Source organism: Prunus mume, linkage group LG1 (assembly GCF_029339155.1).
Source record: "Prunus mume cultivar Tortuosa linkage group LG1, ASM2933915v1, whole genome shotgun sequence".
NCBI lineage: Eukaryota > Viridiplantae > Streptophyta > Magnoliopsida > Rosales > Rosaceae > Prunus > Prunus mume.
Window position 1 is genome coordinate 12842353 of NC_142698.1, and position 27279 is coordinate 12869631.

A 27279-nucleotide genomic window follows, 5' to 3' on the forward strand; every position below is an offset into this window, starting at 1 on the left:
ATCCAGGGATAAGCCCTGTAGGCATAGAAGCGAAAGATGATAGGAGATAATCTAGTCGTCGTTAATGGAATATCCTTCACTATTTGACAAAAAATGGAACAAAATGATCTTGTATTGTTTCTCAGTTGAAAAGAGATGTCTTGAGCCGGCTATACTGGTTTTTTGAAAATTTCTTTGAAGACTATTAAAGTACATTGGGTACTTGGGAGTTGGGCCAAAATAGGTAATTGGAAGTTGGCCCACACAAAGCAATTGGAAGTTGGGCCAAGTGGAAGACAATTGGGCTTCAAATTCAACTTGGGCATTGAATATATAATATTTAATTATCAAAAAGATGGCTTTGGGCTTTGAGACACTTGGGCATTTAAGATTTAAATTAATTATTTAGTTTTGAATTGATAAATTTGTTTGTTTTTTTAATTAATTCAGATTAGTTTAATTAATTTCACTGGGGGACCTATTTTATTTTCATTTTTATTTTTAATAATAAATAGTATAACATTTGCCGTTTAATCGTGTTTATATATATATATATAAAGAAACGTGGATACGGGTAGTTACTATTTTCAGCCATTTTACAAAACGGACAATGCCAAATTTTCTGATCAACCAAACACAAGATGCTAAAAGGCAAAAATTTGCTACTGAACAAAGCAAGGCTGCCTTGAAAGCCCTCATTGACAAGATTTGGAGAACTGGCTTGCAATTTGGGTTCCAGTGAAATTTCCGGAACTCATCATCCATAACTAAATACAGACTTTGATTAGCATATATCTATTAAACCCAAAAACCACAAGATTCAGTATTATTACAAAGAAAGTAAAGACATTTTTCAAGCATTCAAAGAAATTAGAGATATTTGAACTCAAATATCAATGTTATGAATTAAGCCTTGCCTTAAACAAGCACAATTCAGCTTAGGCATTAGGCGCCTATTATTATGATCCTCAACTGTTAATCAACCGGACTATAGTACCTTTAGCATCATTCTGGCTATTAACAAACTCTCTATCAAATTTCCTGAGTTGAAAATGTAATTATTGCTGGTTTTCAAACAAAACAACCCTAATGCTATCATGAAACAACAAAACCAATTTGCCGTATCAAGAATAATAAAAGCATATAAGCAGCATCAACCCTTCAAGAAAGAAAGAACCAAACCGACGTGCCATGCATCCACCATTCACATAAAATTAAAGGAATCCAAAACAAAATTATGCTTGTATTGCAAACCAAAGTAGCTAACATTGTCATGAAACTAAGTTGACAAACTAAGCTACAAATATAAATCCAGTGCCAGTGATTGAAAATCTTTAACAGGGTAAAGAGGAAACACACTTTGAAATTCTCTCGCTCATTATACTCATTTTCCTCCATTACCCAAAATAACAAAAGACACAAATAAATACCACAACAAAATAGACTAACAAAACAGTCTTAGATTTTCAAAGCAGTAAATTAAATCACTGGGACACACCCAGCCACTTTGTGAAATTCTCGAACTCTGTGTAATCACTGTCAGAGATCATAGTTTTGTACCAAGCTTTTCCTGCGGCCTTGATAGTAGATGCCTCCTCCTGTATAAAAAGAAATTCAACATTTATATTAGCACTGGTGCCCAAGATCTTGTAACAGAGTAAACAAGAAGCAAAAGAATTTTAGGCAAGATGCAGAATTCTTGTACATGCTCAACTTAAATTGAGGATGGTATGTGTAACAGATTGAAAGCAGTATTACAGGAAGGAACCATTTCCTATATGAAGGAACCCTCACACAGTATGAAAAATCATAATATATTAGATGATAGATCAAACATTTCCGAAACAATCTAAATCAATAAAGAACCCACATCGTCAACACGTAATAACAATTAATTTCCATACTAAATGTTTTCGCCTACAAAGAGAATAGTAAATAACATTTGATTCACAAAGAAAATGCACCAAAACTCTGGATGCCCCAAGAATTTGATGATTTACACTTCCAACCCTTATAGGATTTGATTTGCAAATTATAAGGTCAATTATAAGTATTATTTTAGCTTTGGTATCGAAGCACATGCAAGCAAAATGAACGTCATTTTCCCTGATAACCTCTTGAGTTGCAAGAACCAGACGGCTCACAGACAGCTTACTGACACTAGCACACATCTTAGACATCTTTATAAAACAATTACATGAACATTAATGAGAGTTATTCTCTGATTAGAAAACTATATACACATATGAAATTACCTGCTTACCATAATGGACACATGTTCGATGAGAAATGGTTTAAAACAATCATACTGCAATATCATCTCAAATCCAAAAACAGACTACCAAAATAAACAATCATTAACTAGCATATCACCAGAACTAATTAACCATAATAATAATAAAATAAAATAAACACATAAGTAATATGGACCGATTACCTTTGAAATGGGCTTTCTCTTTTTGTCAAGCTTCTCCTTCTTAGCTTTCACCCGCTGCTCTTCGGCCAAAAGAGCCATCCTCCTAGCAGTTTTAGCGTAAGGGTTCAACTTCAGAAGAGTGTTGAGATTCTTCAATGGGTTTTTCTTCAGAGGCGCCCTCTTGAACTCCTTCTTGATTGGCCTAACCACAGACTGAACTTCATCAGAGTTGATAATCCTCGCCAAGTCAGCATTCACCATCTTCGACCTGGGCAACACGTAGCCATTCTTCTTCTCCGAAACCTTATCAAATGACCCGTAAATCGAGTCCAGCTTCTCAAAAGCCGATTTGGTCCAGATGACAAAACGACCCAGATGCCCACCCGGAGCGAGCTTAAGCAGGTTAAGCCTCTCGACATTGATAATGTCGACGCCAGGAATGTTCCTGAAGGCCTTCACCAGCTTGGCCCCTTCAGTTCCATACACAATGAGCGGGCCCTTGCGGTTGATGTACCTCCGGTTCCTCATCTTCCCCTTTCCGGGTCGGATCGCGTGGCTGTCCTTGGCCTTTTCGGCGTCAGCGTAAGCCCCGATCTGCTTCAAAAGCTTCAGAGCCGCCGAGGTCTTCTCAACGCCCTCAGCGGAGTCGCTGACGACCAAGGGAAGCTCCGGGACGGTCTCAATTTTGTGTCCCCTGGCCAAAACCAGAGAGGGCACGGCGGATGCTGCAATGGCCGAAACGATGGCATATCGCTTCTGGTTCACGTTGATCTTGCGGTGCCAGCGGCGCCAGATCTTGGTGGGAGCGAACATGCGACCACCACGGCACATGTTTCCGAATGCTCCCTGCCCAGCGCGGTGGGTCCCGCCGCCGGGGACACGTGGGATACGTGAGACGGCGCGTCCGGTACCCCAAGACTCGGCGGAGGTCTGATGGCCGGCCTTCTTCGAAACGGCGTAGGGTTGCCTGCTGTTCTTTGAGATGTTTGCGTGGACGAAGGTGACGATGTCTGGGCGGATGGACGCTTTCATGACGTCGGGTAAGGCGACGGTTTGGGACTGGTCAGTGGCCATGTCGCCATCTAGGGTTTGGACGGTGACGAGGGGACGAGCTGCTGCAGATGCGGCGGCCATTTTAGAGAGAGGGGGAGTGAGATGGGAGGGGGGGAATGCGATGTGAGGGTTTAGGGTTGGGGCAAATGAGTGTTGCGTTGCTTTTATACCTAAAATGTTTGGAGGTAGGGTTTTCAGTTTCACTTGCGCCATTTTTAATTATTTTTTTCTCCTTAAAATTTTATGCTCATATTGCATTGCTTCATTTTAATTTTGTTGTACAATGTTTAAAAATTCAACTTATGTGTGTGGCTTGTTGGTAAAAAAAGCTAGAATATAAAACATTTTTTTTATTAATTTCTTTTATAGAAAATATTTTCCTTATTAAAAACTTATATTTATGTTTCAATTTGTAGGGTATTGGGCTAAAATGTTTACCATTTAGCTGGATCTGGGCTTTACTTAAATATGCCTCTGTTTTTAGCTCGAGTGAAGCGCATTTATCTAAAGTTATGTGTTACATGAAAGAAAAACACATGCTCCCCAAAAATGAAATAAAGTAATTTTTTGAAAATACAATTTCAAACATAATTTTATAGGAGTTTTTAAGATAATGCATTATCGGAAATTACACATTACAAATGATAAAAAAAAGGGGCAAATTTGCATTGGAACTGTTCAGAAGTCGTCTAGGTATTTCGAACTGTCAATGCTTATGTTATTCATGCGAAAATAGACGCAAGCTTTGATCTCCTTCCATTTACTCCTTTAGTCACATGAAAAAGAACTCTTTAAATGCCGGAAGGAACCATATAACATGTGACATTTGACAGGAAAGAACTATATAGCTTTTTTGTTTTCTGGGTCGCTATCAATTCAGATTCTCGTAGTTAAAACTTGTTTGATGGTACAGACTACACATTTGAAAAAGAAGATAAAACTACAACTAAACAGATCTTACAAGATATACATACTTCTATGGAAGGCCTGAGCAAAATCAGAATATGATAATCATACATTCAGGCCACCATACTACTATTACAATTTAAAACCTTTCCAGAGCTTTGATAAACAACTGAAAATTTTCTTCTATTCAGCATATCCTCCTAACACTGTCCTGGTTGTGGCTGCAGAACTACATCCCTGAGATTGGATTCGGCATGCCGTTCTAGAACTAGAACCGCTATTTTCGCTCCAAAACAATACCTAATTGATGGGGAAATTTCAAGCTAAATGTCACTATATATATATTTTTTTGGTTGTGAAGAGATCATACTCACAAGGTAAAAATGGCCAAAAATCGAGCAACGGTACATTAGTATAAGATAAAAGAAATGGAAGACATGTACCAGTCAGCAACTGTAAGTATTAAGAAGTTCAACTTGACAGATCGTTATTCAGCTCCGTGGTAACAATTCCTGCAGCTACTGTTTTTGTATTGACATCATATGATACTAGGACTTCCCTCTGAACCAAACAACATTAACCAGTCAACATTAAAGAATATCCCAAGTTATATACATGTAAGATGAAGTCAAATAAGTCATCAATCATTAGTTACCCAGTTCAAAATCTTAAGGAAATAACACAAACTAAGTGACAAGTCAGAACATCAGGGCGATTGAAGAGAGAATGTTAACAGTCTATTGAACTCTCAAGATAAAACATGTTATCTCATAAAGAAGTTCACATGAAGTAATACTGAAGCTTCTAATTTTATTAGCAACTCAAAGTCATCTTATGTTTACCATAGCAAGTCATATGTACAATTTTTGTGAAAAGCAATATATCAGCGCCACATTGTTTTTCATACCAAAATCTAGAAGGGTATCAGGCTTGACAAGGATAACATAGTCTCTGACAAACAATAGAAACATATAGCTATGTGCAAAGTTACATGACACAATTACAAGTATAATAACACGAAATAGTAATACTAGTAATACTCACAATTGGTTCAAAGTCTGGACTAGACAAGTTGATACTGAGATTTCTCATCAACAACAAAACCTGCAGAAATAACCAAATATTACTACTGGCACATCACCTCTCAATATTTACAACTAATTACAAGCACATATCTCATTTCACCTTGATTTGTAGTAATTATTATCAGGCACATATTTGTTTTGTAAAGCCTCAACTCATAACACGTTAAGCCTCTGCAGAGAGAGGGAGGAGAGAGAAAAAGAGGGGGGATGTTGTAGCAAAATCCAACCCTATCTGTGGACTTTGTTCAAAATAGACTTTTACCAAAAACCACCATAATACAGGGTCATCTGATGACATTGACAAGTAAATATTATCTCTAGAACTAATAGACAGGAGCCTACAGGGAAAAAAAGGGTGCTACTTGTTATGCCAGGTCATAACAAGTTAAGTCTTTGCAGAGGGAACACGCACTCATGTTGAGTATCTGGAAAAGTCTAGACTAGAGCACTGATCTATGGACTCTGCTCAAAATAGTTTTTGGCCAAAAACCACCATAGTACAGGGTTCTTAGCTCTCTGATGACATTTACATTGGATCTCCAAAAAGGATAGACAGGCAAATCTTACACAACTTCAGGCATTATTAGAAAATAGCAAGAATAAATCATTGAAAGTGATGTGGTTTTATTCAACTCACAGTTTCAAAATTGATGGGATCCATCTCCCTGAGTTTCTGAGCATGGCCTTTTGAGTCTGGATCAAAAACACTCCCAATGAAGCTATAAACTTCAGAAAAATCAGGAATACCTGCAAAATATTGGAATATGTATGAAAATAGCCCACCGGAAACTTTCTTGAAATTCAAGTCGATGGCAGATATAGTAAAAAAATTATGATTTGAGGATTACCATGAAGCAAAGGAGCTTGTATCCCTTGCTCTGGTATCTCAGAACTTGGTAGGGTTCTACTTGAGCTTTCGATTTCGCTTAGACTGCATTTGTTAATCCTTGCTAGCCCCTTTGATCTAATATCAGCTGAATCAGTAACGCCGTACCCCATAATAAGTGCTGGAAAGTTCTCAACAAAACTATTTGAACACAAGTATATCAAGCAAAACAAATAAAAAAAGAGAAAGTATACATACCTTCAGTTCCTTGAAAACTTGTAAATTCTTCATGTGACAACAGAATTTGGTTTGATGCAGGATTTATCATAATGGAAGTTTCATCCCAAGGAGAATAGGTAGATGCAATGGCATTCATCGAAGAAGGATACGCAATGGATGCTTGCAACGGAACTAAAACTGCCAATCCGATATTGAATAATTAAGGATGACAACAATTAAGTTTTAAGCTTTAGAAAGACACAATGCCACTATCTTTAACATGTGAGAACCATTTTTGGAGGCCTTTTGTGGGTAAGGATGAGCAGCCTTGCGCTTTGGCCGCGGAGGAGGCACATGAGCTGTTGTCCCGCTCTTTTGAACTTTCAAGAAGTATTTCTGAGCATGACTTCGAATCTGCAAAACCCCAATTCTTAAAACCTCTCAAATCTAAAACGGTCCCCAAAACCATACCAATTTCAATCCACAAAGCAGAATTGCTTGCTTCATACCTGAATAACCGTTTTTGAACCCACAAAATCTTCAATTTTCTTCCAGTCACGGTCAAACCTGAAAATCCCACAAAACTTCAAAATCCACCAGTACCAAAATCTACTGTTAGTAACTTACAAGACACTAAATTTTCCCACACTTTTCACATTGCATCACTCAAGTCACAATTCTCAGACATGATCATCACCTGTAAGTGACTAATATTAAAGTTACAAACTTGAAAAATTCCAAATGAAACCCAGAACCCAAAAGAGAAAATCATAAGTGAAAACAGGCCACACAAAAAGCTACACAAAAAGCAACGAAAACCCAACAAGCAATCAACCAAATTCATCAGCTACTTCAAATAGAATGGAAAGTAATAAGCAAAGGAAACAAACAAAATAAAAAGTGAACTGACAGTTGAAGAGCTTCGAGGAACTTGTCGTGCTCTTCGTCGGTCCAGCTCTCTCTGGACTTGGTGATGGTGTAGGGCTTGCGGACCTTCTTGCCCGACCCGTCTGAGGGCGTTGAGGCTGCTCCCATTGATTGGGGGTTGTTGGAAGAAGTGGAGTTCATGTGGCTTTGGGAAGCATAAGACTCACTGAATGAATGAATGAGAGTTGGCGAGAGAGGGAAGAGAGAGAGAGGTGTCTGCGTTTCTGTGGCAGGTTGGGGTTTCTGTGTGTGTGTGTTGGGAAATGCGAGGTGGTGGCTTGTAGGTGAATTGAGGCCGCCCAATTATTTGGCCACCAGTATTTCCCACTACGCCGATCTAATCGTCCCGCGTCTTCGTTTTTCCCTCGTGAGAACAGTTTTACTGTGCGGACAAATGTAGAGCAATTATTTGAGACTTGCAGATGCTGCTGTTTCGTTGGTCTTTAATTTGCGCGGGCGCAAGGAACCCCAATCCAAGTGCTCTATTACTTACACGTGTTAATTTTGGAATGCTTGATGACTCTTTTTTTTTGTTTTGGTTTGTGTGGCCAAAGTTGAAAAAGGGCAATGGTTTTATCACACATGCATTCTATTAAAATGCCATGAGTCTCATCAGAGTTCGAAATTAATGGTTTACAAGTCATGGCTTTCACTTGACTAGACTCCGTTAACAAATGTTAAATGATTAGCTTGGATCCATCTCTCCAAGGGATTTTATTTCAATGAAAAAATATTAATCAGTAGTATAATATTAAATAATGTACCATATGTTTCAAAATTTGTATGAGAAAGTTGAAAATTATTCATATCTATCGTTAAGGGAGTGACTTTACACATTCCGCTTACGAATGCTAATTCTTCTCAAGTTACATCGCCAATTATAACAATTATGAAGTCACACTATATAATAAGCTCAATCTCATACTTGTATGATATCTTGCTCTTGTACCAAATTATAAAAACCTTGGGTAGAATTTGACTTTACAAAACTGACTTGCAAGAAAAAATGCATTAGAGCTCGTATATTATTGTATATACATCGATTTGTATTAAAAAAATTTAGAGAACTCTTGTATTATTTGACAAATAAGATGTGAAATCACAAGAAAATTACAAGCATTTTTAGAAAAATAAGCTCTCTTTTACACACTTTGTGACTTCATCCAACTACATCAGTCGCCTTCCCTTATTAGATGGCATAAATTGAATATCGATGAGAGCTACACCAATTTCCTTCGAAGGATTAACTAATGCTAGTGGTTTATTAAGAAGCCCCTATGAATTAAAGGGTTTTGTTTGTAAACTTGGTATATGTTGTATTTATTGGAAAAAAAATTTCATATCATCAGTTGTATACAATTATGATAAAACACGATTGTACGTTAAAAAAAAAAAAATTGATTGTACAGAATCAGTTAAATCTAAGATTTTCTCTCATGCTGCTACGGAGGCTAAAAGATAGGGTCTTTTTTAAAGATACATGAATGGTGAAACATGTGAGGTAAAAAAAATTGCATCGTTTATTTCAAAGAGTATACAGTGAACATGCGTAAGACACTTGCAGGCTCATTGAATGATTATGGGGTGCGACGCAGAGAATCCGGCAACCCATGGCGTGGATGAATTCTATGGTTGGCCTCAAATGATGGGTCCCACTACCGATTTCTCGGTGATGCTACAGCGTACATGCAACTCTCTCTTGTCCACTAGTATGATGCGCGTACAGAGTCTCCGGTGGGGACAGACGCGCCACGTCATCTGGTACAACTTACACTCACCAGTTGCCGACTGTTCGATCTTTTTTGAAAATCCCTTCTCACCCATATATAGAATAATTAAAAAAATAAAATTTCCTCTGCATCAGTTAATAACTTGATCAAAGCTTCAGATGATCAACGGCTGGCAGACATTGGCTAATTCATCGCTGGTACGAATTGATGACATGGCAGTTAGTTAGTTAGTTAATTAGTTAGTCCAGCTGTATTGAGTTAGTTATTGTTAAGCAGCTCTCAAGAATAGACTGGTATCTACAAACTGAGTAGTTTGATTAGTGAAATGAAAAAAGTATTTTCCAATTTGCTTTACTCACCACACCTCACAGTTTTTTTTTTGGGTTAACTATAGCCCAAAAACCATTTATATTTATCACAATAGGAAAATAGTAAGATTGAAAATGAAACATCCACACGAAAGTGTTATTCTTCTATCGGAATGAAAACAACTTTTGTCACTGGCATCAATTTTACGTGACTAATCATATGATGAGAGAAATAGATATATAATTATTATTTATCATGAAAATGTCAAACAATTATTGAATTATGTATAGTTAATGATAGTAAAAAATCTCATGTGTCTTAGCATTGAATGATAGTTATGTTAAAACAATATTAGAAGAGTTTTTGGGACAACTTACCACGTTGATGCAAGTGAGCTCACAATGCACCGACAGACTTCACTTACTATCAAGGGTTGGAAGTCTGCCAATGTGTGCTATTTGTATTTTTTTTTTCAAAAAAATATTTGAAACATCTATATAGTTTCATTTATCTTTTATTCGAGAAAACAAAAGGAAAAAAAAAACAAGCTAAATAAATATTTAAAGGAAAGTACTTGTCTCCTTCCATGGAAGTACGAACTCTTATTTTTCTATTAATCAGAGTTTGACACGTGTGCTGAGATGCTTATTTTTGTGTTTTTGATGAATTATTTTTGCATATGTGTCAAACTTTGATTTGCATAAAGTAGGAATGTCGCTTTTGATGTAATGTAAGGAGAGAAGCAGTGTCCATATATATATATATAAAGAAAATTTGAAAGCCAGGTAACATTGGGACACGTGTCAAAGTGAGAGAAGGCGATGGAGAATTAGAGGCTGGGCAATCTCCCAGTGTGATAAGACCGTACGGAAATGTTAGCGCCACGAGATCATCAGCAGTAGCTAGCACGGGATTACTTTGGATTGGAATATTCTTTGGTTTGGGTTTGGGATGTGCAAATGGATATTCAAGCTCGAACAGGAAGCTTAACATCCTCACGTTATTTCTGGACCACTCGAAAACATAACTCTTCTTCATCATCATCATCATCTTCTTCTTCTTCTTGTTACTCGCCACTGAAACCTTTCTGTTCAAGAAGGGACTCTCAAGAGCCCCAACAAAACGGTGACTCCAATGGTACGTTTCTAACTAATTAAATTGTTTTTTTTTTCTTAATTATTATTATTTTTTAATGTTAGTGTTTGGATGTAAAATTGAGCTTCATCTATGATGATGTGCTTCTAATTGTTTTGGATTTCCCACCAAGTTTTGGTTGGTCATCATTTGGCACTTGGATTGGATGAGTTGGTGTTTACCAGTTTTAATTAAGGTTATTAGTGAATTTTAGTGAATTTCAATCTTGAAGGTTTCATTCATGCATAATGGTAGTGAGATGTTATGTCTTACCAAGTAATTTTACAAGGTGATTAAAGGAGGGAGGGTTTAACTCGAGAAAGTTTCGCATTTACCCATCGCTTGAAAGCAGCACGTGATGGGTAAATGTGAAACAGAGGACATATATGACCGTCTCACCTTAAAACTTTTCCTATGTATAATGCTCTTTGTTTCTTTTTTCCAATACTAGAAAAAGTTTGAATCACTCATCATCTCCCGTTGTTTGAACAAGTACGGATGGAGGTTATTTAGGTGTGTCTAATGATTAAACTCACCATATAGTTCAATGTTGATCAACATACACCTCAGGTGATAAATTCTCAACAGATTGGGACAAGGCCTGGTCAAATATCAGAAAGCAAGGGAAAACGAAGAAGAAGAAGAAGAGCTTCTTCTCACAGTTCTCTCCAAACAAGTATGTGACCTGGAACCCTACTCGTTCTAATTACCCACCATCTGAGGAGGTTGATCCAATCAAGAGGACAGAGAGGTCCAACCTCATGTTATGGACTAGCCCCAGGTTCACTCTTGCAGGGGCTATTGTCATTGTCACCTTCCTTTTGGTTTATACCATTATTGCACCAGTTAAGTGATTTCAAAACTCCAACCAAACACAGGGCTCAAATGTTGTAAATATATGATGGCATTTGTGAGGAAATTGCTGCTGGGATGAAATTCTAACAATGTGACTTGTTATAAATAAATGCAAGTTCTTGTTTATCCAGTTGTTGTTAATTCCTATCCATCCCAAGCATCGTTAATTTTTCATTTGCAGAGAACAGAAACATTCCTGTACAACATTGATGTCTATTATAAGGGCTCGTTTGAAGAGCGATTCTAGATAGGCCAATAATAACTTCTTCTCCCCATATTCTTGCCCTCCCAGAATCACTTCCAAACGGGCCCTAAGAATCAGATTGCCCTTGATATGTCCAATTCAAAGGAATTTAAGGTCAAGATTACATCAAAATATGCTTCTCCATTCTTTCAAAGTAACTGATAATTGTTTATAGTGCCGAACTACAGTCCTCTAAAGAAGAAGAAAAAGCAGACAGACAAACAAAAGCAACAAACACATGCATGTAGGATCACAACTTATAACCCACTTCTATCATATGCAACAATCAGAAAACCCAACTGTTGGTGTTTATCATAAGCCTTTGCCATTGTGGATAATTATTATGTCTATATTCAGCTTAAAATGAGAGAACCAGAAAACCCCATAAGTCATCAACAAGTTTGCCATTAAGTTTTGTAGCCTAAGCAAAACCTAGTGTAGTTATTCTACATGTTTGATCTCCATGCTTATGCTCCCACTTTTTTGTGGCCCCTTCACCAGAAGAGGACATCTGTTAAGGCTTGTCTGCTCCTTGCACCAGCAAAGCTTTTTCAAGTCCTTTTCAAAGGGGACAGTGGAGATTTCAGGTCCAGACTTAGCCACAAAGATTTATGTTCAATATTTTTTTTTTATTGCTTGCCTGGTCATTTGAAGACCATGGACTTGACTGAATCCTTGGCTTTGAATCTTTTAGCCAGTCTTTTATCTCATCTAATTTATTATTTTCCTGTTTTCCTTGCTTGACTTTGTAATCTTGGATTGGACCTAGAAGCTTAAAAAGGATAACATAAGCACTATATTTTAACTAGCTTTTCTATCTTCTTTTGTGTATTTGTGGAGAATGTGAACATGATTAACCCAATTAAAACAGAGCAAGCAACACATCATCATTTGAAAGTTTTGCAGTAGTTGACATCAGATTTTGAGTGACATGTCACTAATTTTTGTGGGGGAATTGAGCTTGACTGAGTTTGAGATTCACTTTTGGAAGCAATCTCTATATTTAATTATGAAAATTTGAGATTAAAATACTAAATGGAATTTAAATTAATCTTGTAAAATAGTGCATTGTCTAATCATGCATGCGTTTTGAACTCACAATAATAGATAAATAATGCCTTAGCAGCCTCTCCTTCAGCACTCACTCTATCCACTTCAACATTATAAAAAGCTGTCTCATTCCCATTTTCTTTGTACTTGGAAACAAAACATTGGCTCTTTCAGTTATTGTATTCTTCCTCATATTCCAAAACAAATGGCTCTCCCTATTGAACAAGCCAAGCCTTCAAACACAAGCAAGGCCAGGCTTCCTCCAAAGAGAGGCCAGATCAAAGTTAAGATAATATCCAGTTTTGTCAAGTTGTTGGTTGGAGTAGCTTCAAGAGTTGGGAGAGGGCTGAGCCGCCATAGAAAGGTGGCAACGCAGGAAGCGCAGGCACCTATGCAGCCCGAGAAATAGCGATCAAACCGCTTGTAGTTCATATCAGCATTGATGTCTTTAGCTGCAATGGAAGCAAGTTCCACAAGCCTCATCCATCTCTCCAATATTGCCTCTCAACTCCTTCATCTAACCTTCTATTTTATATATATACCTATGGAGAGTAGCACATGCCCTTCTGTTAAAAATGTATGAGGCGTGTCTAACGGGGTTTGCTTTTCATTTGATGTACTGATCCTATCATAATAAACTTTTCTTTTTCTTCTCACTCTTTTCAAATTTTATTACATGTCCTTCTTATAAGAAGATTGTACAACAAGAAATCGGTCACGATCAACTCTTTGTTTTCTGCATGAGTTGAGGAGTTCAAAGTTCAAACTACTGCTTACCCTGTTGCTTACCTATGGAGCTCAGCTCATATTGTTGGCTTTACCAGAAATGTCTTTGCAGGTTTACCTACTTTTGAGCTTGCTTAAAATTTCATGCAGCACATCAATCTTTTCTTTAATTGTTTTCTTGACCTAAACCCAGAATGTTTGTAAATCTCGTAACTGTTATAATTCAATCCGATACGACAATGATGCAGATATCATAGATATTATTATTATTATTATTATTTGACATATTAAAAATATCCTTGTCATTGTTTGATTATTGACATCCTTACACGCAAGGGAATACATTGAGAAATTATGAATCGGGGAAGTCATGAATAGGGGATAGGAAAGAGAGAATGAGTATGGGATCAATTACTTCCCCAAGCAACCATGAATTCGAAAAATTCTAATACCCGTGTATATGCGTTAGCAAACACATATGAAGTTAGGGAATTAGAAAAATTCCAATACCGATTCCAAGTAAGTAAACATGCCATATTTTAGTTTATCGAATCTGTTTCCTTCATTATACCCTGGTTTTGCTTATTGTATCAATCTTGCGTGAAGATGGAATAATATTAAGCCACCAGTTATTCAGATGGCTGTTTTAATTCTGCAATGTTAGAAAATGAACACGTGTAAATTGGTCCTTCAAATGATCATTAATCCCCCCTCCCTCTCCCCCCTCAGAAGGTTCATGAACCCAATAAAGCTCTCTGTTTCACATTTTCATGGCGTCATGCCGCTGATGCAGGGCTTATATCAATATGTCCATGCTAGTGTTCAAAAACAAAATGATTATGCACTTAACAAGTATCTTGGTAATTTATTATCATATTAATTGTTGGATTTTTCAAAGCTGTCTTTGCCCCACATTCGATGCGACATGTTAGGCTCTGATGGAACACAAAAGAGTGAGAGATGTGTGTTGGTTCCCTTAATGGCTATGGAACCTTTATGTTAGGCAGGGTCGTTTGGATTTACACATCATTTCACACGGTTATTTGGATTTATATATCCCTTTGTTGGTCACTTTAGCCGACACGAAATGCTGATTGCTTAATCTTTGTGGTACTTGTGGAACCACATAACAGATGCTTGATTTTGTCTCTCTTTATTTGCTCAAAGGAGGATGAGAGTTTAGAGAGCGCCGAGGGTGAAAGTCCAACCCTTGCCGTGGACGCAAGAGTAAGTTCCTACCATTGGAGTTAAGACTCATCTGTTTTTATAGAAAAACTTATAACCTCTCAAAGTAACATGTACTCCACGTCCGAGAGGATGCAAGAGTAAGTTTTCTACCATTGGAGTTAAGACTCATCTGTTTATAGCAAAACTTATAACCTCTCAAAGTAACATGTACTTCACGTCCGAGAGGATTAATCTGTCATGGTGGATCGGGTGGTGAAACTTTATGAACTTTATGATTCACTCGCCTGCGTTCTTGGTTGTTGAGCTGTTTATAGCAGAACTTATAACCTCTCAAAGTAACATGTAATTCACGTCCAAGAGGATTAATCCGTCATGGTGGATCGAGTGGTGCAACTTTATGAACTTTATGATTCACTCGCCCGCATTCTTGGTTGTTGAGACCAAATGAAGCCGAACAAGCAACCATATCACCCCATAAGGGAGATTAGTACCAAGCATCTGGCAGCACAAGACCTAGCACTTGACTAGCATAATCTCAAGTGAAACGTTGCTCACATGCTTTGACATCGTTAACTAAAATAGCATAAACTGAAAGGAGACATCACTTGCATCCTATGATGCTCAGGTAAATTACAAGGCAACGATTATTTTTATGTCCTCGAGTATGGGACAATCCTCCATGGAAAAGTAGATATTACACAAAAGCACCTAATGATCCGTAAGGACAGTATGATCAATTATGGGTGAACTTTATAACTTTTTGGGCAACATCAGAGAGGTTGCCATCATTGAGGGGGCCATAAGTTTACAGTCCATAACACCGAGTCCACTAAAAAATGGATGCAGACTTTAGATTGCCTCTCTTCGATTAAGCAGCAGTGTCCGGCTCCTGAATTGTTACCTTAGATAAGCTTGCTTCTAACTCGTTTAACTCATCTATGTCCAGTTCGTCATCATCATCATCATTGGTAACTTTGGCACCACCGCCAGCAGTTGCTGAGTCACTTGGCCTATCTCCGTTAGAATTGGCACTGATCTGAAGTTGAACCAAATAAAATACGAGTGAAACAATTAACATATAGTCCACTCAGTTCAGTACTAGTCACATATTAGCATGCCATGGAAAAGCAACCTGAACTCCTCACAGGCATTCATGGACAATAACATAGAAACAGTAATCTTTAGCTTTAGCAGGCACAAGCACTTCTATCTTATAACACTACATCCAGTTATGCATTTATGAGATGGGGAAAAAAAGAGGGTGACAACTAATAAGTGAAAACTAACCATCTGTTCATCACCATAAAAATTAGAAAATAAACCTAACCTTCTGTTCAGCAACTGGAGGTTCTTGATCTCTTTGGTACTTCTCATGTGCCTCAACATCGTCCACAAATATGCTAGAATCTGACAAAAATAGCTCACGGCCACTGCAAGGGAGGGACACACAATCAGTAAACAATATCCAAAAAGTTAGTAACTGGTCGGGGTGAACACATATTGGAGAACGTGGGAAAGAGAACACACCTCATACGGTCATTTTTAGCCCGCTCTGCCATTTGTGCCTCCAAACCGGCATCTCTTTCTGCCATCTTTTTCTTCTTCCATTGCATGAACAACTCAGTAGTCATAGGAGTTGAAGTCGTCACTTTAGCACGCTAAAACCAAACAGCTAATTGGTTAGGTGAAAAATATAAGGAAGATACCAATGACAAACCCCAATTCCTTCAGACAATCAAAATGTAAACGCTATGACTTGACGTAAAGGCTTGTTCAAATAACCTGATTTTCGATCTCCTCCTCAATTGGTATTTTTTCAGCCTCTTCCTCTAATAGAGCCTTCATCTGAGACTTTAAAACATATCCTGGAGGAAGAGAATGTCTGTAATGGCAATTTTTACCACCATTGGGGCAGACCCAAAACCAACCATATTGTTTCTTCTCCACTGCTTCCAGAAAATATTTACAAACCTGCACATATATCCAAAAACAAAACAAAAATTCATTTAGAAGTCTACCAAGCACATTGATGGTTCGAACGTCTATATTCAATAAGCATGTATGAAGCTGAGAATTTGAAAGCATATTGTACAGACTGCCCTGGAGATAACTTACAATATCAGTCGGTTTGTTCTGCTGGTATTCATTTTTCTTTGATTCCACCACCTTCTCCAAAGTCTCTTGATCCCATTCCTCCATCGTGTCTTATATATAAAAATAAAAAAAAAATAAAAAAATAAAACTCAGAAACAAAACAAACAAAAAGAAGAGAAAAAAAAAAAGAATTATAAATCAAGCACCACTGTAAAGTAGAATTCCTGCACTGTACCATGATCACGTTTATCACTGTAAATGTCAATCTTTTCTCCTTTCCTCTGAACATTCAAATCATGGGAGAACTTGCACTTGAAACCTTTTGCACACTGCCCCGCTTTATAAAACTCGCATAGTATAGACTTGGGATCAACACCTAAACACATACCCATTAAGCATTATATCATATCTAAGTTTCAACAGGACATACGCATCAAAAACGTCAATCAATTGGTCACTAAAAAGGGAACACAATCACTTACCAACTGGTACTTTTGGTTGACTAACAGCAACCTTAAATAATTCATTCAGTTCCTTGTCCTTAGCCTTCTCTTCCTCCTTCTTTTTCTGTAAATAATACACGTCTCACAAACAAAATTTCTCTCATTTATGAAGCAAAATAGATACTTTACCATTTAAAAGAAGCCAAAGTCTCAAACTCATCTATGTAAGATGAAAAATTTATCATGACCATGAAAATTCTAAATTTTGATGCTGAATCCAAATTCTATTTTCTAATTCTTAACTAAATTTTCCTTGTAATGATCAAAACAAGAAAAACAAAATCAAGTTTCTTTTTTTTTCCCTTAAAAAATTTGAAAAATAAATCAAGTTAATCAGCCAATCAAGCGAATAAATATTGATCAACGAAAGAAAAGATGGAGACATGGGACCTTAGCAGCGGTCTTAGAAGGATCGGATTGGGGCTGGACGGACTGCTTGAGGGTCTGAACGTACTTCTGGACATTCTTGCTCTTGTTCTTGTTCTTGAGCCCGAAGGTCTTGTCCTCTACGATCTTCTGCTTCTTCGCCAAATCGGCCTTCGATTGCTGCTTCGGCGGCATCTCTCATCGGCATCAAATATTTCGCTTCCGAAATTTCGGAAAACCTTTTTGTTGATCTCCTCCGTCCGATTCCGAAATGATGTCGCTGACACCGGTCTGGTAATCTGGTTAAGGAATTTGGACGAGACGGTCCAGAAGCTTACCCTTATGTGTATTTCCTGATTTACCCCTGGAAGTACTCGACGTGCAGGCTTATTGTGGAGCTGGTGGGTCTACCCTTGTGTAATTCTCCCGCTTTTCGCCAAATTGGCGCCACGTGGTAGTTACGCGCGAAAAATGTTGGTCTATTGACATTGAGGGGAAATAAACTACGAGTCGTTTCTTCACTATAACATACCAAATAACGTTTTCTTTTCGGGATTTGCATGAGCGACTGATTTTAGCACTATTTTTATTTGAAATAGAGGGATCGGACCATTGCAATATGTTGATCAAAGCTATTATTTCACTCTTTCTGGATTAATGTCATGAGTTTCAGAAAATTCGGAATTTTGACCCTAAAGGATTAACGTGTAAAAATTCTCAAAAAATTGTAGAGGAATTGGACCTCCAAAACATATCTATATAATGTAGCATAATATGCAAGCTGAATAAAAGTACCAACGTAATTATAAGCACAACGAAGAGGTCAAAAATTGTTTACCATTGTTTAGCTTGTTATGTGTATTTATTAAACAACAAAACAAATTGCTTAATCTATTATATTTATATATGACTTTCAAAACAAAAATTAAGCGTCATTAATATTGATGGTTGTAGAATTACACATTAAGAAAAGACCTACAACCTCGGTTAACCTTCCTTTCATTGCACTCTACCATTGCATTAAATTATGAAACTATATACTAACATGTCACTCAAACATGTATACGTGTTCAAATGAATTTATAGCGATAACATTTTAGTTTCCTCCAATATCTCAATTATGTCATTATCTCAAAGATTGTAAATGTATATGTACACGACAATGAAGGGTTACTTACATGAAATAGTGAATAACCATAAATAGAAAAGCTATGACTCAACGGTCACCAACTTCAACCCTTACTTTTTCCCATAACTAATAAAAAGAATAATGCTACTCTTACAACATTTGTATATCACATCCCTATACCATCTGATGTGGCAGCTGAGGTGGACAACCACGTCAATTAAAATTATTTAATATTTTCTTTTCTTTTATGATTTATTCTAGTATTTGTTTTTCTAATTGTCTTAATTAAAATACACTTCATTGATTTAATTGATGTGTCATATAATATGGACATGCCACATCATGTGGTATAGAAATGTGGTAAGTGTAGCATTACTCCTAATAAAAAATACTTCAGCCTTTGATTCGCTTGTATACACACTCCAACACTTTTCACAATATATATAACTCACATACATGTATATGGTATATGTATATGTACTATAATACAATTACGTGGATAACTCGCCCATGTATTCATGTAAGTGAATGTTTATTTAGAGCAATTCCACTCATTTGCTCTTTGCCATGGCAAGGGGTGGTTAGGGAAGCCACTATTCACATGAATAGTGGTTGCCCTTGCAAAAGGTTGTGGTGTTTCCATCAATTGTCATGGCAACAACTATTCACATGAGATATGAGGAGAGAAATTTGTATAGAGTTTTGGTGTGGGATGTTAAATTCAGAGAAACGGGTCATTGGCCCACTACTAACAACACTGATATTGTCACCAACTTAACCACCGATAAAGCCCATAGGTGTGAGGTTTTATCACAAAAAGCTTCAGTGATTTTAGTAATGAAACCATTCATTATATATTGTATTTTATTTAGTCAAGTTTCCAATGTGAAACTCATATTCTTCAACATGGGAAGTGAAAACTACAACTAAGTATTTATTTTTAAAAAAAAATTTGAAATTTTTAAGATTTTGTTTAATTTTTTTTGTTGCTGACTTCAGCAAACTGAGATTGGAACTAAGGCAAATCTTGCCTGAGGGCTAGCCTGGGTTCGTGAGCCCCATCTCCTGCCAGAGCTAGCCCTTGCCGCTGGAAACAAGATTAGCCCTCCCCTTAGGCGCATCAGTGGAATCACTCTTACAGGCAAGAAATGTCAACCCGTCACCCGTGACCATACTACAATATTATATAATAATTACTCTATAAATTTAAACTTTAAATAAGCCAAAAAAAAAAAAATCAATTTTTTCTAAGGTGCATCTAGCCAAGTTCAATGGTTCAAATAGAATCATCCCATGGCCTTTGAAAATCCGTTTAAATTGACGAAATCTCCCACAAAAATACCGGCCTTTCAAATCCAATCCTCAAAAACCCATATAAAACCCCATCCCAACCAAAAAAACATAACGGTTTCGGCCTTAGCTCAAGGAATGAGAGAGTTCATCATCCTTGGCTACTCTGCTTCTTCTTCATCTTCCATTGCCACTCTTCCAAATCCCCACGGCAGCAACCACTCCACCAAATTCTATAAAGACAAACCCTTATCACTTCCCAAGCTATCTCCCTCCAAATCCTCTCCTCCAATCTCCACCGTCCATTCCCGCCCCACTCCCCTCTTAGCCGTCCGATGGGACCCCACCAAAAAGCACCTCAGCTACTTCGCCGACCTCGCCTCCAAGCTCGCCAGAGACGGCAAGTTCCAAGATTTCGCTATGGTTGTCGAAAGCGTCGTGCTTTCGGGTGTCCGAGGCTCCGAGTTCACAGCGGCGCTCAAAGTTGAGCTTGTGGCGAAGGGCATTTCGCGGCTTTTGAAAGCGGGAAATGTCCGGAGTGTCGTTGAGGTGTTGGGGAAAGTTAACGAGCTTGGGGTTCCGCCATTGAAGCTGTTTGATGGGTACGCTATGGAGTTGCTGGGAAGGCAGTGTAGCCAGCTTTTGAAATGTAAGCAAGTGCAGGAACTTGTTGAGCTCATGGAGGTTCTTGCAGGTAATTTTCTGTTATTTTCGTGATTTGTTTGTTCAATGTATTGCGTTATAAACCTGCATTGTACTAATTTGTAGTCCAGTCCTGATTTTATGTTCAAAGATTTTAAATTGTTAGAGAAATGGTGAAGTAACCCAACTTTGGAGTGCATTACATATATTTGACTCTACCCATATATATAATATAAGAAGATTTTTACTTCCTTTAGGCATTTTAAGTTGGGTTTTAGATAAAGGGCTGTCGAAAATGTTAATATAATCCTTAGTTTGTTGTTGTGTGAATGGGAGAGGAAGAATCTAATGTTTCATGAGAATTTCAGTTTTGAAAGAATAATAATGTGATGAGCCATGGTAGAGAATTTGAGACTCCTTGGATTTGTAACAGATAATACTTGGTTCAGGTTTTCATTTCCCAATCAAAGAACTGCTGGAGCCATCTGAAGTTATCAAACTTTGTGTTGATAAATGTTGCCCAAAATTGGCCATAAGGTATATTTGACTGTTCTCTTATGAGTTGGTCTGAGGGCTTCTCGTATCTGTTCTGCATTGCTCAGACATGTTCTTTTAAGTGAGTTTTAAAAGAACTTTTTTCTTGTTCTTCTGTAACGCAGTTTCTTCATTATAGTCTCAGTTAATGTTTCGGTCACACTGAATCTTCATTCTTTTCTTCATTAGTTTGGTTATCACATTTTGCAGGTATGCTTGTATTTTTCCACATGCGCATATATTATTCTGTAACATTATATATGAATTTGGAAAGAGAAAGGCGTTGGAGCCTGCTTTGGCAGCATATGAAGCATCCAAGGAAAACTTGAATGGTTCAAATATGTATGTCTACCGTACAATAATTGATGTATGTGGTCTCTGCAAAGACTACATGAAATCTAGGTACATCTATGAGGTATATACCACCCTGACTGCCTTTGTTGTTTGCTACTGTTTTTCTTGATTAAATTTTCAGATAATAATGAACTTTCCTATAGCTCGGAACTGAGTTTTAAAATATCTCTGTTTTCATTATGAGCTCTATCGGGTGGCATATGGCAAATGGAACACTTTCCTTCAAACTAAAATTTAAAAATTATTATTGCTTTTAATTTTAGTTTTATAAAATATCTTATGTATTTTTCTTCAGTTTCTCTATCATCTTCATCTCCTTACTTCCTAGTAAAAACACAAAATAGAAAACATCGCCATATACATTGCCAAAATAAATCCTTAGACATTTCCATAACTTTAATGCAGTCGTGAGGTTAAAACTCGGGATCTTCTTTCCGGATTATTTTTGCTGCAGGACTTGCTCAAACAGAAGGTTACCCCGAATATTTATGTTTTCAACAGTCTCATGAATGTGAACGCACATGACTTGAACTACACATTTCATGTATACAAGAGTATGCAAGTAATGCTCTCTCTCTCTCTCTCTCTCTCATTTATACTACTGCACATATAATATTTTTCTTTCAATGTTACTCAATAGATCAATTTTGGCACTATGTTTTGCTTGTGGCAATCGGTTTGAATGCATAATTGGTTTGTAATGATCAAGCTACAACTATCTAAATCTATTTATTTTCTTTGTCTAGAATCTTGGTATCAAAGCAGATATGGCATGCTATAATATCCTTTTGAAGGCATGCTGTCTTACTGGACGAGTTGATTTGGCACAAGATATTTACAGGGAAGTCCAGCATTTGGAATCAACAGGAGTGTTGAAATTGGATGTCTTCACATACAGCACTATTGTAAAGGTAATACGAATTTGCTTATGGGTTATTATATTTTTGCTTTTGATAGTAATATGCAGACATATACACATAGATCCTATTTTGCTTCAATTTGTACTTAGTAGCAATGAATTTCCATGTAGGGAGGCACTTTACTATGTACATAACTGATGACCAATTATCCAGGTCTTTGCAGATGCAAAATTGTGGCACATGGCTCTAAACGTCAAAGAAGACATGCTATCAGCCGGTGTTACGCCTAATACAGTTACATGGTCGTCATTGATCAGTGCCTGTGCAAATGCAGGTATTGTTGAGAAGGCAATCCAATTGTTTGAAGAGATGCTTCTGGCTGGCTCTGAACCTAATTCACAGTGTTTTAACATCCTTCTACATGCTTGTGTTGAGGCTAACCAGTATGATAGGGCTTTTCGCCTTTTCCAGTCTTTGAAGAGCACTAAAGTCCAGGAGACTTTTGGCAAAAAGTACAAAGGTATAGCAGTTTGAGTGGAGCGTACTTATGTACATTGGATTACCACTATGCCGTACCACTTCTAATCTGATGTCATCTAAACTTTGCTAAAGGGCTTTCTTTTAAACCCACAACTACAACATACAATACTTTGATGAAGGCCTGTGGTACTGACTACTACCATGCAAAAGCATTATTGGATGAGATGAGAGCAGTAGGTCTTTATCCTAATCAAATAAGCTGGTCAATTTTGGCTGATATCTGTGGAGGCTCAGGAAATGTTGAGGGTGCCTTGCAGGTAAGACATAAATTTGGTTAACTTAATCTTTGATAGTTCTGTTTGCATTGTTCAAATTTTCGTTCGGCCTACACAGTTTTTCATAACCAAAACTCCAGGTAAATATCCTTTGAAAAGTTATGGTTATCACTGGTTAAATTCGGATAATGTACAAGTTTGTAATCATATCTTGCACTTCATACATCAGGAAGTTTTCTGACGATGCCACTGAAATTCATTACTTTCTTGGAGGTCAAAAAGCTTTTAACCTAGCATCAGTGAATCTTGTGTCAGGGAAATGAACTGAGAATAATCCTATTTTCTTGTGATAAATAAATGAAAACTTTTCTTTAGAGATTAACATAATTTTGTGTTTTTGGCTCCACCTTTTCTTGATGTCATTGTACAAAATCTTGATGAAGATGCAAGTTCAAGGAAAACATTAATAAATTTTTATTTCAGTGCAGATTCTGAAAAATATGCGTGCAGCTGGGATGAAACCTGATGTTGTTGCATATACAACAGCTATCAAGGTTTAAAAGCTTTCCTGATTCACTATTAATCTTGTTTCGTAACCACTGCTCTTCCCACCTATGCTTAATTAGCTGCAAAATTGCATCATTTATTTGCCCCAGATGTTGATAAAACACATTCTTTGGTTCATAGGTCTGTGTGGAAAATGAAAATTTGGAGCTAGCATTGTCACTGTTTGCAGAAATGAAAAAGTATCAGATACACCCAAATTTGGTGAGCATCAATAATTAATGGTTATAATTTCAGATTATAAATCTTAAGACATTCGCATGAATTGCAAATAATTCCATATAACTACCAAGTCATGATTCTGCTTATAAATGCGTTCTCGATCAATTCAACTTGTAAATCCATGATTATTTTTTAAAATTATATTTATTTTCCTTTTCCAGGTGACATATAATACACTTCTGAGGGCTCGTAGCAGATATGGTTCTGTAAGCGAAGTACAACAATGCCTGGCTATATACCAGGATATGCGGAAAGCAGGGTATATATTTATCAGCATATGTTTTAGTTTCTCATGGACATCTACATTTGACTAATTACGCATGTACTTTGCAGTTACAAATCTAATGATTATTACCTCGAGCAACTAATTGAGGAGTGGTGTGAAGGAGTTATACAAGACAGCAACGCCAAACAAGAAGAGTTTAGTTCATGCAACAAAACTGACATCGGGAGACCTGGAAGTCCGCTGCTTGAAAAAGTTGCAGAACATTTGCAAACGCATATTGCTGAGACCTTAGCAGTGGACCTTCAAGGACTGACGAAGGTATTCTACATGTTTTGAGAATACCAGTCTCGGCGAACTTGTTATTATGCGATTGTGTCTGCGCACTTTTTATCTATTTTTTTGCTCATGCTAATATCCTCTTTTTAACAGGTTGAAGCTCGGATCGTTGTTCTTGCAGTTCTACGAATGATCAAAGAGAACTATACCTTAGGTATGAACATATTGCTTTACGAAGCATTCATTTCAGATGCCTTTATCTTATTTGAGAAGCCATTTCTTCAAACATATTTAAGAAAGGGTAAAATCAGATTTAAAATACATAAGCAAATGATAAAAGGAAGAAGAAGCTTAGGATCCAGAGTTTCTAATTTTCATGCTGATGTTAAGACTTACTGATGGTTACAGGACATTCCGTAAAAGATGACATGCTGATCGTCGTAGGAGTCCATGAGGTTGATGGAGGCTCAACCACACAAAATTTAGAGGTGAAAGATGCAATAACCAAACTTCTGCAGGATGAATTGGGGCTCAAGGTTCTTGCAACAGGAGCTAAAGTTGGACTTGATACTAAAATAGAACCAGGGAACACTACTGATTCAGATAAAGATTTAGAAGAAATGTCAGGGAGGGATGAACTACCCGCAGAGTTGATCTACTCCACGCGAAGACCCGTGCCTTTAGAAAGGCTAAAGGTAACCAGGGGATCACTGCAACATTGGCTGCGGAGAAGAAGTGCTCCTAGAAGGTGACTGCTTCATCAGTAATTTGTACATGCTACTAAATAATCGATAATTATTTTTCCTCGTGTATACTTTAACATGGAATAAGCCTGTATCGTACCGGTGTCACATGTAAATTATATACAACAGGGCAAATTTAATTTGCAGAAGCAATGAAAATAAAGCAATTTTCCTTGTGTTATACTATTATACCCTTAAGTTCACAACTGAAATAGATTGTAGCGTTTCCATAATCTGAATAGAAATGCCTCAACTAATTTCCAAACTTGCAATCCCCTAAGAAACACAAATTTTTCATCCAAGCCGAATCGAATTTGCGAAATTTTTGTTCATTCATTTCATTCCTTTTCCTTACAATTGAACAATTGAAGAGATATTACAGCACTTCATAGCCAAATGTGAGTAAATCCATGACTTGCTTACCTCCACAAAACTTCCACCAAACTCAACCCATGGATCATATCCAATCCTGCTCCTGCAGTTTTAGCGGCAAATAAGTCTCTGAGAGATATTGAAAGCCGAATGTGCTCAAAGCTTGAATTTCTGCCTTTTGCTTGGTTTTCACCATAAGAGTCAGCTCCTCAACCCATTTCGGGTTTTTCTTCACAAAATCTTCCTCCAACATTTCTTTCCCTGTCTTAATATCCTGATCAGTCATTGTCAACCTACACTGCTCCGGTATCTTGTACTTGTCCAAATCACTGGGCCGTATCCCCAACCATTTTATATCCGGCGTCGTCAAATTGGCACTGTCATACGACATGTTCTTCGACCCACAACCATAAACAGATAAAATTTTCAGCCCGTATGGATCACTGTCCACAAGGGCCAACACCGGCAGTTTCAATTCCAGCTTCATCTTCCTCAAAAACAGCCTGGTTGCAACATCCGGCTGTCCCTTGGCAGTGACGATAATGCATGGAAATCGATTGTAAAACCGATCCTCGGCCAGTCTAATATAAGCAGCATCCTTCTCAACCAGCAATATAAACAGAGCATCACTCTGCATATCACCAACTCTGTCAATATTGGGCGGGATGGCTTTCCCGCCCATTCCCATTTTCGTGCAGTCAATCATATCTCCATTGTCGCTGAAAATCAGGCGACCCACAACCACACCCTTCTCAGAGGCGATGACATTGAGGCTCGAGCGCGTGCAGCCAAGCATACACGACACGTCGTCGAGGACGGAATCGGACTGCGTCTGGTCCTGGAAGAGCTTGACATCGGTGTAGAACAGGTCACGCTTGGTGACGTGGATGTTCTTGAGGCAGAGCTGGTGGATCAGCTGGAGAAGACGAGCTGTGATGGTGGCCTTGCGGACGGTGGAGACGTTGGCGTAGGGGCGGAGGGAAGTTTTGTCTTTTAGCACAATGCGGTCGAGCTCCGGAACATAGAGCTGGTTAGCGGCGGCGCGTGAGGGGACCTCGAACGCGAAACCGTTGCCTTCGAGGATGGATTTGATGACCTTGAGCATCTGGAGCTCGATCTCCGACTGGACAGACGGCAGGTCGAGGTCGCTGACCTCGCGGCAAGTGGAGCCGACGGCGAGGTCGGCGAGGGTTATGGATTTGGAAGAAGAGGATGAGGAGGCGGTGGCGGAGCGGAGGTCGCCGAGGGTTTGGTGGATGAGCGCGTCGGGTTTGACGACGCTCTTGAAGGGGTGATGGGTGTCGTCGTCGGAGCTCGGGTCCGGTCGACGGCGTTTCTTCTTGTCCGCAACCGTTGTCGGCGTTTGGCGTTTTTTCTTGTCCGCCATGAGTTTTGTTGGTGGTGTGATTTTGGGAAAGCGAGATAGGGTTGGTTGAAGAAGCGGGAAGCTGAGTCTGTGGTGTAGCTTATGTCTGCAAACTGGAGGCCCGAAGGCCCAAATAAAAACCCGAACTAAGCTGAAAGAAATCTGGGCCTAGTGCCCAATACGTTTTCTGGACCTGATTTAAGTTTATGTCTGGTTATTATTTTGATTATTTTGGGGTTTAATTATTTTAAGAAAAGTTTTTTTTCTTTCCTCTTTTTTCCAAAATTTTCTTTCTTGGTGAATGATTAAAGTCATGCATGCCTCAGTTGGTCAAGT

The 27279-nt window shown here is 38.0% G+C and overlaps 6 protein-coding genes across 7 annotated transcripts; 2 read left to right on the forward strand and 4 right to left on the reverse strand.

Moving 5' to 3' along the window:
- Nucleotides 1–1193: 1193 nt before the first annotated feature.
- On the reverse strand, nucleotides 1194–3587 carry LOC103340499 (large ribosomal subunit protein uL4). The gene is made up of 2 exons (XM_008243921.2): nucleotides 2417–3587; nucleotides 1194–1577 (listed from the first exon to the last, which is right to left on the reverse strand). The coding sequence occupies exons 1-2, from the start codon at nucleotides 3527–3529 to the stop codon at nucleotides 1464–1466; spliced, it is 1227 nt and encodes a 408-aa protein (XP_008242143.2). The 5' UTR covers nucleotides 3530–3587; the 3' UTR covers nucleotides 1194–1463.
- Nucleotides 3588–4027: 440 nt separating this feature from the next.
- LCL1 (LHY/CCA1-like 1) lies at nucleotides 4028–7689 on the reverse strand. The gene is made up of 9 exons (XM_008243909.2): nucleotides 7395–7689; nucleotides 6994–7051; nucleotides 6775–6898; nucleotides 6524–6682; nucleotides 6288–6413; nucleotides 6077–6186; nucleotides 5399–5458; nucleotides 4798–4915; nucleotides 4028–4654 (listed from the first exon to the last, which is right to left on the reverse strand). Exons 1-8 carry the CDS (start codon nucleotides 7550–7552, stop codon nucleotides 4826–4828), a joined length of 885 nt encoding a protein of 294 aa, XP_008242131.2. The 5' UTR covers nucleotides 7553–7689; the 3' UTR covers nucleotides 4028–4654; nucleotides 4798–4825.
- A 2612-nt stretch (nucleotides 7690–10301) lies between these two features.
- LOC103340477 (2,3-bisphosphoglycerate-independent phosphoglycerate mutase) lies at nucleotides 10302–11569 on the forward strand. The gene is made up of 2 exons (XM_008243899.3): nucleotides 10302–10587; nucleotides 11155–11569. Exons 1-2 carry the CDS (start codon nucleotides 10410–10412, stop codon nucleotides 11436–11438), a joined length of 462 nt encoding a protein of 153 aa, XP_008242121.1. The 5' UTR covers nucleotides 10302–10409; the 3' UTR covers nucleotides 11439–11569.
- A 3637-nt stretch (nucleotides 11570–15206) lies between these two features.
- On the reverse strand, nucleotides 15207–17920 carry LOC103340468 (zinc finger CCCH domain-containing protein 11-like). 2 transcript variants are annotated; one of them, XM_008243887.3, is made up of 8 exons: nucleotides 17635–17920; nucleotides 17224–17308; nucleotides 16977–17117; nucleotides 16763–16851; nucleotides 16430–16618; nucleotides 16175–16305; nucleotides 15975–16077; nucleotides 15207–15683 (listed from the first exon to the last, which is right to left on the reverse strand). In XM_008243887.3, exons 1-8 carry the CDS (start codon nucleotides 17803–17805, stop codon nucleotides 15516–15518), a joined length of 1077 nt encoding a protein of 358 aa, XP_008242109.2. In that variant the 5' UTR covers nucleotides 17806–17920; the 3' UTR covers nucleotides 15207–15515. The 2 variants fall into 2 exon arrangements, with proteins under 2 accessions (XP_008242109.2, XP_088900032.1); XM_089043906.1 differs by having other exon boundaries at nucleotides 15374–15678; nucleotides 15970–16077.
- Nucleotides 17921–20035: 2115 nt separating this feature from the next.
- On the forward strand, nucleotides 20036–25386 carry LOC103341211 (Tetratricopeptide repeat (TPR)-like superfamily protein). Its single transcript, XM_008244696.3, has 13 exons — nucleotides 20036–20723; nucleotides 21121–21208; nucleotides 21416–21620; nucleotides 22014–22121; nucleotides 22306–22470; nucleotides 22633–22939; nucleotides 23032–23216; nucleotides 23663–23728; nucleotides 23862–23942; nucleotides 24122–24219; nucleotides 24294–24504; nucleotides 24616–24676; nucleotides 24871–25386. Exons 1-13 carry the CDS (start codon nucleotides 20168–20170, stop codon nucleotides 25212–25214), a joined length of 2475 nt encoding a protein of 824 aa, XP_008242918.2. The 5' UTR covers nucleotides 20036–20167; the 3' UTR covers nucleotides 25215–25386.
- A 132-nt stretch (nucleotides 25387–25518) lies between these two features.
- Nucleotides 25519–27170, reverse strand: RHL2 (Spo11/DNA topoisomerase VI, subunit A protein). The gene has a single exon (XM_089044696.1). The coding sequence runs from the start codon at nucleotides 26962–26964 to the stop codon at nucleotides 25663–25665; it is 1302 nt and encodes a 433-aa protein (XP_088900822.1). The 5' UTR covers nucleotides 26965–27170; the 3' UTR covers nucleotides 25519–25662.
- Nucleotides 27171–27279: the final 109 nt, after the last annotated feature.

What these genes read in the sequence shown, in the direction of transcription:
- LOC103340499 (XM_008243921.2), bottom strand. Translation starts at nt 3,529, where the DNA reads ATGGCCGCCGCATCTGCAGCAGCTCGTCCCCTCGTCACCGTCCAAACC. An exon ending in AGAGAAAGCCCATTTCAAAG is followed by an intron (nt 1,578 to 2,416) that starts GTAATCGGTCCA and finishes CTTTTTATACAG; the next exon opens with GAGGAGGCATCTACTATCAA.
- LCL1 (XM_008243909.2), bottom strand. Translation starts at nt 7,552, where the DNA reads ATGAACTCCACTTCTTCCAACAACCCCCAATCAATGGGAGCAGCCTCA. An exon ending in ACAAAAGGCCTCCAAAAATG is followed by an intron (nt 6,683 to 6,774) that starts GTTCTCACATGT and finishes TCGGATTGGCAG; the next exon opens with TTTTAGTTCCGTTGCAAGCA. An exon ending in ACAAGCTCCTTTGCTTCATG is followed by an intron (nt 6,187 to 6,287) that starts GTAATCCTCAAA and finishes AATATTTTGCAG; the next exon opens with GTATTCCTGATTTTTCTGAA.
- LOC103340477 (XM_008243899.3), top strand. Translation starts at nt 10,410, where the DNA reads ATGGATATTCAAGCTCGAACAGGAAGCTTAACATCCTCACGTTATTTC. An exon ending in ACAAAACGGTGACTCCAATG is followed by an intron (nt 10,588 to 11,154) that starts GTACGTTTCTAA and finishes CATACACCTCAG; the next exon opens with GTGATAAATTCTCAACAGAT.
- LOC103340468 (XM_008243887.3), bottom strand. Translation starts at nt 17,805, where the DNA reads ATGCCGCCGAAGCAGCAATCGAAGGCCGATTTGGCGAAGAAGCAGAAG. An exon ending in AGGAGGAGATCGAAAATCAG is followed by an intron (nt 16,306 to 16,429) that starts GTTATTTGAACA and finishes GTTTGGTTTTAG; the next exon opens with CGTGCTAAAGTGACGACTTC. An exon ending in GCTAAAAATGACCGTATGAG is followed by an intron (nt 16,078 to 16,174) that starts GTGTGTTCTCTT and finishes CCTCCCTTGCAG; the next exon opens with TGGCCGTGAGCTATTTTTGT.
- LOC103341211 (XM_008244696.3), top strand. Translation starts at nt 20,168, where the DNA reads ATGAGAGAGTTCATCATCCTTGGCTACTCTGCTTCTTCTTCATCTTCC. An exon ending in AATCTAGGTACATCTATGAG is followed by an intron (nt 21,621 to 22,013) that starts GTATATACCACC and finishes TTTTTGCTGCAG; the next exon opens with GACTTGCTCAAACAGAAGGT. An exon ending in ATGTATACAAGAGTATGCAA is followed by an intron (nt 22,122 to 22,305) that starts GTAATGCTCTCT and finishes TTCTTTGTCTAG; the next exon opens with AATCTTGGTATCAAAGCAGA.
- RHL2 (XM_089044696.1), bottom strand. Translation starts at nt 26,964, where the DNA reads ATGGCGGACAAGAAAAAACGCCAAACGCCGACAACGGTTGCGGACAAG.